At 42.7% G+C, this 13,096-nt stretch overlaps 1 protein-coding gene across 3 annotated transcripts in view; it reads left to right on the plus strand.

The window, feature by feature from the left end:
• The window catches only part of BLM (BLM RecQ like helicase), a 91,229-nt gene that overhangs the window by 29,015 nt on the left and 49,118 nt on the right, over positions 1 to 13,096 (plus strand). For all 3 annotated transcript variants that reach the window (XM_047735604.1, XM_047735606.1, XM_047735607.1), the window contains 6 exons: positions 759 to 1,459; positions 2,757 to 2,916; positions 5,336 to 5,457; positions 8,934 to 9,066; positions 9,564 to 10,264; positions 12,351 to 12,542. In XM_047735604.1, the coding sequence (XP_047591560.1) occupies positions 759 to 1,459; positions 2,757 to 2,916; positions 5,336 to 5,457; positions 8,934 to 9,066; positions 9,564 to 10,264; positions 12,351 to 12,542 (2,009 nt within the window). The remainder of the gene's footprint in view (positions 1 to 758; positions 1,460 to 2,756; positions 2,917 to 5,335; positions 5,458 to 8,933; positions 9,067 to 9,563; positions 10,265 to 12,350; positions 12,543 to 13,096) is intronic.

Below are 13,096 nucleotides of genomic sequence, written 5' to 3' on the forward strand. Positions count from 1 at the left end.
GCTCCAGGTAATAAATGTTCAGTACCTTTGCCTGGTTCCTGGCACATGATGCTTGCTCAGTAAATATCTGTAGGATGAATGAATATTGAATCTTCTTATAAATTTGGGGAAAATGGGTATTTTAATATTTTAATATAATTTTATAGCCATTTCCAGAAAGTTTATAAGGACAGTGTAGCTCTCCAGTTGTGTTCTCTCCTCTGAGCTAGACTCCAAATTCCTTATGACATTTAATAATAATTTCTAGAACTTCACCAACTGTTCTGGGAGCTGGACTTTAAAGTTACCATTGAACTTCATGTCACCAAGGCCAGCAGACATCCAGAACACTTACCCCTTTCACTTGTCCTTCAGATTCCAGTGTAGCCTGTCAGTCGTCACTTCTCTTCCCCATAGACCATGTGTCAGAGAGACAAGAAGTCACTACACTTGCGTCTCTTCTCTTTTTCTATTTATGCTGTCCCCTCCCGCTGGAGGCGCTACTCATTAAGGACGACCTGCCTATGAAATAGGCCTGGACACTCTCAAAACTGAATAATTAGCTTCTAAATTGGAAAGATCGGAACAAAGTATAATTGAAGTTACCATATAAATTTCAAAACCAGAGAGGGAGATAGATTCTTTGCTCATTTGTGATACAGTGAAGGAGTTGCTGTGTAAATCAGTAACAGATTTTAGAGTTTTCTGTAATTGGTGGGTTTGTTAAAACTAACCAGTCTAATTCAGTTTTTCAATTTTGTTTTTCAATTATGTTTCAGAGGTTTCACTTTTAAGAAGAAAGTAACATTGGCCAACAATGTATCTGTCACTAGTGTCTCAGTAGCGAAAACATCTGCCTTAAATGATAAAGATGTTAATGTTGCTGAGGCCTTTTCCTTCAGTGGACCACCGCCCCTCACAGCAAGTCAGCAGACAAGTCCCAGCGACTTCAGAAATGCTCCAGCAGGACAGCAAACCAGGAGAGCTGTTTCAAAATCATTATTGCCAGATGTGCTGCAAGTTCCACAGGGAGTTTTATGTAACACCCAGAACACACCGATTGTAAAAAAATCCAGTAATGCTACTTTCAAGAAATTAGAATTTAGTTCTTCATCAGATTCTTTTGTTACCATCAATGATTGGGATGATATGGATGACTTTGATACTTCTGGAAATTCAAAAGCATTTGTCACGCCATGCAGAAATCACTTTGTGAGAGTAAGCACTGCTCAGAAATCGAAAAAGTCTAAGAGAAATGTTTTGAAAGCGCAGCTTCCCGGAGCAAATACAGTAAAGGCTGATTTGACTCTATCCTCCTCTGAAAGCAAGCAGGCGTGTTTGACTAAGAAACAGAACAACGACTCGGAATGGTTCAGTAACGATGTGATTTGCATTGACGATGACCCCGGTCCTGAAGACCTTATACCTGGCGGTGCTCAGGAGAGTCAACCTTCAAAAACTCATTTGGGAGAAGAAAGAGGTAAAAATGATGTTTTATCCCCTTTCAGTATATTGACTGTATTAATTTATTCAAAGCTGGCACTGGGAACAATAGCAAATAGATCCAGCCTTTGTCCTTGGGCTCTGTGGAGGGACCTGCTGCACAGTCTGTTGGCCACTTCTTGATGCGGGACCCATGGATGACATGAAAGATTTTATTCTGCTGACATAATTTTTGCATAAACACCAAGGATAGCTCTATAAGGTCCATGGAGGTTAAATGGTTTCTTAATGCCCCGTTGCCTAGCTCGTGGCAGAACTGGGATGTGAAGCTAAGACTTTTCATTATAATTCCTTTATCGCGTGCTCCCACTGACTGTGGATGTATGACGTGATCTGAATATGCCAATAAGCTATTCCCGATGACATTCACATCATTCTCTGTTCAGGTCTCCTAGGTTTTAGGTGTCCAGAAGCTCACAGCTGAGATTAGCCATGTGTGGAAACAAACCGCCCTATGAAGTGGTGGTAAATGTGAGGCTGACACTTCTGAACACCTGAATTCCGGGGCGCCTGGGTGCCTCAGTGGGTTGAAGCCTCTGCCTTCGGCTCAGGTCATGATCTTGGGGTCCTGGGATCGAGCCCCGCATCGGGCTCTCTGCTCAGCAGGGAGCCTGCTTCCCCCTCTCTCTCTGCCTGCCTCTCTGCCTACTTGTGATCTCTGTCAAATAAATAAAATCTTTAAAAAAATTTTTTTAATAAATAAATAAATAAATAAAGTAAAATTTAAAAATAAATAAATAAACACCTGAATTCCATCAGGTTTCTAGGGGGTGAGAGGCGATGGAGTCTGATCAAATGCGAGGCTGTTTATGAAGAGAAAATGGGGTCAGAGGTAAACTGACGAGCAACCACTGGGCATTATAATCCCACACAGTCAAGAGAGGGACACTGAATGTGGAGACTTCAGTAACTAGGGTGCCTTTGTTTGTACAGTGTTTGTACAGTGTTTGTACGATTATCAGACTCATTTATTATCCTTCCCTCTTACTGAAATATGAGTGAAAAATAGGAAAACAGAGGTGCTGATACTGAGTTGGGGTTTCCTAATTGAACTGGAGACCATCATGCAAATCGTAAGCGGATCGTCAGCCTCATTCCCGCATCCATTAGACTTGGGCCAGGTGACTCAGTCCTTACTGATGAGGAAACCCCCGCACGGCCGTGCAGAGGGAGGGCGCACGGGCAGTGCTGGCACCCCCCTGGGGGTCCTGGCCTGTGCTCTCTGTCTCAGGAGCGATGAAAGTAACCTGTGTCTGTCCACGGCTTTACTTTAGATAGTACTGAAAAGAAGAACTTGGAAGAAACAGAATTCCTTTCGGTCGAGAGGTCTCCATGTATTGAGCTTGACGAGGATGATTACGATACAGACTTTGTTCCACCTTCTCCGGAAGAAGAAATGATCTCTGCCTCTTCTTCCTCTTTAAAATGTTTCAGGTAAAACAGCGAGTTACTCAGTGAACATTATTGCTTATTTCTGGGATATCTGAAGTAATTCTGTTTAGCTAGGTACGATCATTTCTGTATAGTTGCATTCCATGCTTCTGCAAAGTTTTATATCTGCATGAAAGCATTAAAAATCCCTATTTACACATTTTATTTAATTGGTGGTATTCTATAGCTGTAAAGTCACACTATGATTAATTACATGGGACCTCCAGTTTTATTTAGTTGATTTTGACGTGTGGAATATATTCCTAAAAATACTGTATTTTCAAACTCCTAGTCCTGAAATGACACAAAACTAACTCCTTATTTGGGAAGTGACTTAGTAAATAATATGTCCCGTTCTTTCCTTTCCTTTCCTTTTCTCTTTACCGTGCAGGATAGAATTGGCCGTTTTATTTGCCATTCACTGAACTTCAGTAAATCAGTGACATGATTGTGGCTAATTGGCAGTATTGTGGGAGAAAGAGGTGGTACGCATAACCCATCAATAGCTGAAAATACCAGTAGTCAGTCTTACCTCCATCTCTGACCCAGCCCAGACCGGTCGAGTGGCGGAGTATTTACTGTATTGGTAACCAGTGTTTTGATGAGAAACATGCCCCTCTAGGATCCCACCTTAATTAAGGAAGGCAGGCAGGAAGGAGATGCTCGCCTGTGTGGCCTCCTTTCTCTGGGGTTGTGTTTTAACAGGTGGGTTAGGCTGTTTAAGGAGGAGGAAAAGGTCAGAGCGTGATCGCTATTGATGACAAAACTAATAAACTGTAGGAGCTGTCCTCTGCTCGCTTCCCAGAGAAATCAGGACAGAATTATTGAAAGTACAAGAACTGAGCAGGAGTTCATGTAGCGTGAACTCGGGGGGGGGGTTGCCTGGGGTGATACAGTTGATGGCACATGGACTAGGGTCCAGTGTGGGGCTATCTCCTGGACCATACTGATTCCTACTGAACATCTCGGGTTTTTCCTGCTTATTAAAAAAGTGTATGTTGCACCTATGACCTTCCAGACAGCTTCCCAGGATGCTTATTAGTCTTGCAGTTCCAAAAACCCAGACGTTCTGTTTCATGTTACGTTTTGATACTGTCTGCATATGTGTGTGATTTTTGCATCGCTATAATCGACATGTATCTATAATTTCTGGTTCTGCTTTTCTCTTAACATTCTTGAAACATTTTTCCATATTGCTAGGTAATCTTTATTTTTATTCTTTTTAATGGCTATGTAATTTATTGAGTTGTCATGCCATGGTTAACTTTACCTAGATTTTTAGCAGTTGGAAAATGCTTATTTCCAAGGTTATTCCCAAGGTAGATTCTCTCTATATATTTTCCATTGCAATCTCAAATACATATTTGTATATATTTTAAAACTGAAATGGAATTTTCACAAATGATACTCTTACTTCGTGCAGCACACACATAAATTTTCTTTTGTATTTGATATTGTTTTAAAACACTGTTGTGACTTCTGGATTAATTTCAGAGGTGCAGTCATCAGATAATGTATAACAGAAAAGAGAGAGGTGTTTGTGTATCTCCTGTGTGCCTGAACCTCTCGAGCCAGCCCTCAAAGTCCTCTATCTTCAGGCCCCACATTACCTCTTCGTTTCTATCTCCCGTTACGCCCCTATGATAACCCTAAGCTCCCATGAGGCAGATGAGACAAACCAACAATCTGGAAAATGTTGCTAAAAATATAAGGCCTTTTCTTTAATTATCAGTTTTTAAGACTATGTAAAGTATGGTTATTTATCACTGCTCAATTAAGTTAGAAGATTGCATTCCAAAATCCTGCTTTAGGCAAGTACAGTTGATATCAAGTAAAGGGAGTTATCCTTTGTCTCTCATGGTGTTACTTTTCCCATACCTATCATTCAAAGCTTCCTCAAATCTCCCTCCTTGGCAAAGCCTTCTCAGGTTCCAGAAAGTGTTATCTTTGTTTGGATTTCCATGGTATTCTCTCTTAACACTGATTTTAGTGGTCATTTATTTTGTAACTTCTAGTCAGGCTGACTGTGTTTATATGTGTTAATAATTTTTGTATAAAATGATAAATTGTCATAAGAGATTGGACAGTGGTTTTCCAAATTGAGAGGAGAGCAAGGCAGAATCCCTCAGGTAGACCAAGTAGACCACACTGGGCTCCTGTGAGGAATGTAAGTCGTGCCCATTACACCACACAGGGTTACCAAAAGGACATAATTGGGGGTAAAATTGAAAAGGTCTCTCGGGGCCAGAGGATGGGAGTCTTTGAAGGCCAGCCAAAGAGGTTCTAGAATAGAGGAGATAAAAAACCATGTTTTTCTTTTCTGTTAGGTATTGTATTCCAGTTGTGGAAAAACATGAGAGGAAAAATTACACACTTGGTCTAAGTCTGTACTGAGGTTGGTTTTATGTTTTTCAATTTGCAGTATGTTAAAGGACCTTGACACTTCTGACACAAAAGGTGATCCTAGCACATCCGAGGACTTGCCAACACCTGAGGGGATGACGACGCAGCCCCCTGATCAAGAGACCAGCACAGACTGTGATGGTACAAAAACTATTTTAACATAGCACATATTTTAACCACGTAACATTGGAAAACAAAGTACAGTTGTATTTTTTTAACCTGTGGCTGTCTAGCGTGAGATGGCAACCTTGCAGTTCCTCAGCTCTAACATCGAACCACCCCTAGGCGCTGGTTAGCTAGCATTTGCTCGAATAATTCAGAAACTCATGTTCCTGCAAGATAATCCTTATATTCTCTATGGTGAAAACACAACCTGTTAGAAAGTTTTTTCTCACGTTGAGCCAGAATTTGCCTTCCTGGAACTTTAATCCTTGTGAGATAAGTCTAAAGCTCCTAGAAGCTTTTCCTCCCCGCCACCCCCCATTCCTTTTCCTTTAAGGGCTAAATATTATTAGGTCTTTTAACTCTTCTTTATAGATACTGGTTTCTAGACCTTCATCCTCCTGACTTCCCTCATTTGTACTCTGGGTTTATGACTTGACGTCCGTGCAAAGTTTAGTACTTTCTGTTTGATTTGTTTCCAATTCATTTTCAAGCTTTCTATTCAATATCAATAAAAATAATGCAGCTGTACTACAAGACTTTGGAAAGCGGCAGCCTCCTTTTCCTCTCCTGATTTCTATTTCTCGGGGGCTCTATCAGTCCTGAGGTCTGTGTCCTTCTATCCTGGAAAGTTTTCTGGTCTTATTTCTTTGTCTTTTCTTTTTCTGTCTGTTTTTTCTTTCACTCTTCCTGGAACTTCTGTTATTTGGGTATTAGGCTTTCATGAGTTATCTTTTCTATTTTCCATTTTCCATCTCTTGCTTCTCTGCTTTCTGGGAGATTTACCAGATTTTATCTTTAACTCATCTGTGGGGTTTTTCCTTTTAATCAGCCATCTTCCAAGAGCTCTTTCATTCCCTGAATATTTCTGTAACACGTTCTGGTCTTTTTTGATGGGTTCTGTTCTTGCAGGCTGTGTGTGTGTGTGTATGTGCATGCACATGGGCAGTGGTATGTGTGTGCACGTGTGTGTGTGTATTGTGGGCATGTCACACGTGTGTAGCGTGTGCACATGCGTGGGGTGTGTGCACAGGCACGCATATTGGGTATGTGCACAGCCTACAACCTCCCAATTTCATTTTCTTTATTTTGGTGTCTAGGTTTATTGTTAGAGATGTCCCTGAGACACCTGATGTCCTAGGTGCTCTTCTAGACCTTTTATGCTACTAACTTCATCCTCTCAGCGGCCCTTTAAGGTAGTGTCTCTTCTCCCCATTTTACAAATAAGAAAACCGAGGCACAGAAGTGTTAACTAGGACTACATGGGCTCACAGAATTAGACAACAGAGCAGGGCTTGAAACCCAGTGATGTGTAGGCTCCCGGGTTTACACGTGTGGCCGCACACTCTGCTGCCTATGCGGCCTGGTCTCACTGAGGCAATGGTGGGCCAGGCCGGGAGCAAGGACAGCATGTCATCAAAGGTCTCCCTCTCAGCCAACATCATGTTGTCACAAACCTGCTGTGAGACCGTGCTTCTCTCCCTGGCCCTTGGGGCTACAGAAGACTCACAGGACTCCACGGGTTCAGGGTCTGAGGTGGCAAGGGGAACCGGGGGGAGGAGCGGTCATGACAACACACAGGCTCCAGAGTGATACGGTCTCAAGGTACGAACCTATCCCCTCCTGCTCCTGGCTGGGAGACTGTGGAAAATCAGTGAAGCTTCTCTGAACCTCAGTTTCTTCTGCTAAATGAAAAGAGTAACATCTACCTTGTTGGGTGTCAGGATTCATGGTGAAGGGCCCAGTGTACTGTCGGCCTTCGATAAATGGTAGCTGTTGTTATCTGCCAGTCTCGTGATCCCTTCAAAGAAGGAAATACATTAAGATTACTGATTTATTTATATGAACTTTTGCTAACTCTATAGTTGTTTCCTCTCCTTCTTAGAGCTCACAAAGCATTTGACATTTGATAACATGTTCTAGAATTTTGCCTTGAATTAACATCCAAAGCACCAGCCTGTAGCTTTTGGCAGTCTGTTTAGCATTTTTTTGAAAATTAGAACAATGTTTGCCTGTTTTGCTCTTCCATCAACTGTCCTGTTCACTGGATGCCTTGCATATCAGCGGGATCTTCTTTGCAGGTTTCCTTTGTATTCTGAGGTGTAATCTGTCTAGACAAGAAGACTTGAGCTCCTTTTCAATACCTGTATCTCTCTCTGAGCCTGTCTTGGCTTTCATTTGGTTCAGATGATTGTTCGTTCTCCTCTTTCCAATCTGATACCCGTTCTCTGTGTAGAGAAAACAGGCAAAACAGGGATTCGGCAATTCCACTTCGCCATCTTTGACCTCACGTCCTGATCCATGCCGGTCACCAGGAAAAGTCCATGTTTCCCAACTCATTCTGACATAGACACTTGTCCCCCTGCTCCCCCCCCCCACCCCTGTCCACTTTCCCTCTCCCTCCTGCCCTTTGGACATTATAATGGGCTGCCCTCTTCCAGTGATTTTCTGGTAGCCTCATTCTCTTCCCTGACCATTTTCTTCTGTTAGCTCTTGGATTGTCTCCTGAGAATAGTTTCCTCGGCAGCCCGCCTCAACCATTCATTTCTTCCACATCCCTTAGGCCCTCGGGGTGGAGTAGGCATCTTCCTGGCTTCCCATTGCTACCCATGACCCTTTCTTTTCTTCCTTCATTTAAAGTATTATCTCCTTTGACATTCTTTTTCTTAGTTCTATAACATAAATTTTAAAAATGTGGAGTGGTCTGGCTGGATTCTGATGTGCAAACATCGTCTTCAGGCACTTTTTTCTCTCACACCTGTCTCCTCCCCTCTCCCCCACCTTCTGTCCCCATCTCAGTCCCCTGCTCCTTTCTTTTTCTGTTTTCCCCTTTCCCTTGTGTGGGGCTTATTTTCAAACTTTGTTTCCCGGGGTGGCGGCAGGGGCAGCCACCAGCAGCCTATCCAGCTTATTGAAAAGAGAAATCATTTTTTCTGATCAAAAAACTCCCAGACCTAATTCTCTTTGAGCTGCCTTATATCAGATGCCCACTGAGGTTGGGGCCTTAAAAAGAGAAAAGAGAAAGAGAAAGTCTTAGTGCTGTGTTGTTCCTTTGAAGGAAGTGTGGGTGCAGGGCAGCCCGGGACTACAGGCGGGGTGGGGCTTTTGCCTGGCTGGCCCTGTACGACCCCATGTATGGGCGTGGTGAGATTTACCCCTGCCGTTAGTGAAAAACGATAGTAAACTGATAACCCTTTGCATCTTACAATGGCATTGATTACCCTAAGAGAAATAATTGAAAACTAACATGAAATGAGATGATGATAACACAGTTTTGGGCTCTCATGATATAGAGTACAGATAACACAATTTCAGATTATTTCACAGGTAGAGAATAGGGCAATATATGGTAGTTTATAATTTTGTTGTTAAACTACTACCAATTTTACGTGCATGACTGTCATAATTTTAAATCTTTGCTCAAGGAAAAATATTAACAAAATGACACTTTATAGCTAGACAGACAAGTGTGCAGCAGCAGCTTATTCATGTGATGGACCAGATCTGTAAGTTAGTCGATACTATTCCTGACCACGAACTGAAAGCTCTGGATTGTGGGAATGAACTGCATCAGCAGCGGGACATAAGGTATCTAACGTTTTCTTCTGGTATATATCTGATTACATTTCAACCAACATAAGTCAGAACATAAGGGGCAGAATTTCCAAGCATTCTGGCCAGGAAATTGAATAGGATAATTGTCATTGTTCTGTTTTAAATTTATTTACCTTTTCGGGGCACCTGGGTGGCGCAGTGGGTTAAAGCCTCTGCCTTCGGCTCAGGTCATGATCCCGGGGTCCTGGGATCGAGCCCCGCATCAGGCTCTCTGCTCAGCGGGGAGCCTGCTTCCTCCTCTCTCTCTCTCTCTGCCTGCCTCTCTGCCTACTTGTGATCTCTGTCAAATAAATAAATAAATCTTTTTTTTTTTTTAAACCTTAAAAAAAATAAATTTATTTACCTTTTCAAACTGCCCCCTTAGCATTTATATTCACATTTTCAAGACGGAGGAAAAGAGGATCTGTTTCGCCACTAAAGACAGACTTGTGTGGCCTCACATTTCATGTGGTGTTCTATTTCCTCTTCAGAAGGAAGCTCCTAGCTGAAGCCGACTTTAATACAAGTGATGCCAGTATTCTTGTTTCCTGGTGGAGACGCAGGCCTGCTTCACGTGGGAACCCTGTGGAGGATATGGCTTCTGTTTCTGCTCCCAGCGCTTTTCCAAAGGGCGACTCCTGTCCTACAGGGAGTTCTGTTAAGGAGTTAAATTTTCCACACCTTCCCTCGCATCCCAGTTCCGCTAGGGAGTGTTTAGTGGCTGCTACCCCAGGAAAGACAGGATTCACAGCCACCACGAAGAATCCCTCTGAAAGACCGTTATTCAACCCCCATTTACAGAAGTCCTTTGTAAGTAGCAACTGGGCTGACACACCAAGGGTAGAAAAAAGAAATGAAACCTCTTACTTCCCAGGAAATGTTCTCACAAGCACGGCTGTGAAAGATCAGAATAAATGCGCTGCTCCAATAAATGACTTAGAAAGAGAATTCCAGGCTGCCTGTGATATTGACAGTTTTGACATAGATGGCTTTGATGATGATGATGATGACTGGGAAAATATTATGCATAGTTTAGCGGCCAGCAAATCTTCCACGGCTGCCTGTCAACCTATTAAGGAAGGTCGGCCCGTTAAGCCAGTATCAGAAAGAAGTTCTTCAGCCAAGACAAACTGTCTTCCAGTGGCATCTGCTGCTCAAAATAAAAACTCAGAGTCAATTCAGAAGTACACTGGTAAGTTTAAAATAAATGCTTATATTTTATATGAAAACATAACTGTCAGAATCGGAGTTGTGTAAGAGAATCGATAGCACATCATCCTTGCCTGAAAAGTACATTGTTTCTATGCAAATTCCTGCTGATGACACAAGTTACAGATCACAATTTCAAAAGCATTTGCTCCTTTGTCTCCGTAGCAGCTGTTTTATAAAATGACTAATTCTGACCTATTGTAGTAAAGCTCTAAAGTCATTACAAATGTGCTTTGCCTTTAAATTAACGTTTTTTAGTCCCTAGAACAATAAAGCTCATGAGGACCAAGTTTTTAATGATTTGGGGGATGAGTAAAATCAAGGCTAAATTTATATATTAAAACTGTGTGTGTATTTTTAGAACTTTGAATTAATGAGAACTGATCAATTTACAAAGTAGAGAATCATGTTTTCTGTCTTAAAATATTAAAATGCAGGACATTCTAAGAAAGACATGAAGTCAGAAATTTCTTAAGACAAATTATTTCTTGGACACCTGGGTGGCTCAGGCGGTTAAGCATCTGCCTTCAACGCAAGTCATGATCCCATGGTCCTGAGATTGAGCCCCATATCGGGCTCCTCTTCCTTATGCTCTCTCTCTCTCTCTTTCTTTTTTTTTTTTGAAGATTTTATTTATTTATTTGACAGACAGAGATCACAAGTAGGCAGAGAGGCAGGCAGAGAGGAGGAAGCAGGCTCCCCGCTGAGCAGAGAGCCCGATGTGGGGCTCGATCCCAGGATCCTGGGATCACGACCTGAGCCGAAGGCAGAGGCTTTAACCCACTGAGCCACCCAGGCGCCCTGCTCTCTCTCTCTCTTAAAAAAAAAAAAAAAAAACCAAATTATTTCTTTGGGCCTAAAATCCTTTTAATTCATTCAACAAACACTTATGGCGTGCGCACTTCAGGCCCTATTCTGTGCCGGGTTCTGGTCATAGGTGAGTAACGAGTAGTCCCTGTCCTCCTGAAACTCATAGTTTAGTAGAAATTTGTTGAGAAGTGCAATTAACCACTGGAAAGGCTGCAGAGAGAAGCCAAGATTAATTTTAAAACGTTACATCAACTCTGTAAAGTCATTGCCAAGTGTTTTTTAACTGAAACAAGTTTCTATGTGTAAGGTTTTATAAAGTACAGCCTTCCCTATTTTTGCCATTGATGACTTAATACCACGGAGGTTGTTCTTAACAGTTATGCTGTTGACCTTTAGAATAACCATTAATGGATTTATTTTTGTAGCACGTTAGAGTGTGTCATCCTTGATGTTCGCAATTATCTTTGAGACAGTCAAGTGTTGGGATTAGAGAGACTGCCAGAGCTGGCGTGAGCACCCCTTGTTCTGCGTGCCGAACCGGGGCTGGGAGAGCAGGGCTGCAGAGCAAGAAGCCGAGCGGGGCGGGGGTGGGGGGGTGGATGTGAGAGACACGGCGGAAGGAGAGCCGGGGAAGCCGAGATGCCGCCAAGGTTTCAGACCCGGTGACTGAGAAATCTATGACACCATTAGCAGAGCAGGGGAGTCAGGAGGCAGAGCAGATTGGGAGAAAAGCTGAGGAGGGCTATTTTAAGACTTGTGGAGCTTAAAGTGTTGGTAAGCCATTCAGGTGGAAATGTCTTGCAGACATCTGGAGACGTGCCCAGGACCGGAACTTAGGCAGGTATCGGTGGGGACTAAGATCAGAGGACTGAGAATTCCAAAGCAAGAATGGCTAAAAGTCCCAAGCATCTGCAAAGACTCCCACGTATAAGGGGCAGGTGGAGGAAGTGGAGCTTGGAGAGAGAATTTGAGTAGAAACCCCATGATTGTCTTGAAGGTCAGGAGAGGAGGAAGAAGGGAATAAATGAAATAGTTAGTGGTGGACGCTGCAGAACGATCAAGGAAGAGACTGGAATTTGGCCTCAGGAAGTTTCTGGCGGCTTTGACATTTGGCAGGGATGAAACCCTGATAAGTGGTTAAAGAAAGATGTGCTGCAGGGATATGTTTGCCTTTGATTTTGTGTGGCATGGGGTAAGGGCTGAAACTGACTTGTTAACAATAACGTGCTGATTTTTCTTAACATCGATTGTTTTCTCAGACAAGTCGGCACAAGATTTAGCATCCAGAAATCTGAAACATGAGCGTTTCCGAAGTCTTAGTTTTCCTCATACAAAAGAAATGATGAAGATTTTTCATAAAAAATTTGGCCTGCATAATTTTAGAACTAATCAGCTAGAGGCGATCAATGCTGCGCTGCTGGGTGAAGACTGTTTTATCTTAATGCCCACTGGTACGTATTTTTAGATGTCAATTGGCAGGAGTCCATTGGCAGATGTTAAATGAAAGTCCTTTAATAGAAATAAAATGCACACCCACACAGTAATTCCATCATGAAGGGACCTCTAGATCTCCCGCGCGGTAGTGAGAAAGTGTACTACCTCATGTCCTCTGTCGACGTGATAGCGCTAATGGCCCTTTAAGATTTTCAACTCAGAGCTTGTTGTGTTCAGTCAATCTAGAATTTCTCTCTCTCTCTTTCTTTAAGTCTAAATTAGTCTGGCACTTAAAAAATTACTGTCAGAGGCCTTGCCCGCCTCTGGCACTTTATTTGGTTCAGTGTAGTGTTGAAGGGTGGTTAAGATCTTTAGCTCTGGAGCGATGGCCTGGCCTCAGCATGCAGCCCTGCCACTTACTCACAGCGTGACCTTGAGCAAGGCCCTTCAGCCCACGTGCCAGCTGCCTCCTGTGTCCGGTGAGGATGACAGTAAAGCACCTACTTCACAGAATGTCGTGACCATCCGACGAAAAGCGTTTAGCCATAGGTAAAGAAGTAGAATGTGATGT

Source organism: Lutra lutra, chromosome 7, assembly GCF_902655055.1.
Source record: "Lutra lutra chromosome 7, mLutLut1.2, whole genome shotgun sequence".
Taxonomy (NCBI): Eukaryota; Metazoa; Chordata; class Mammalia; order Carnivora; family Mustelidae; genus Lutra; species Lutra lutra.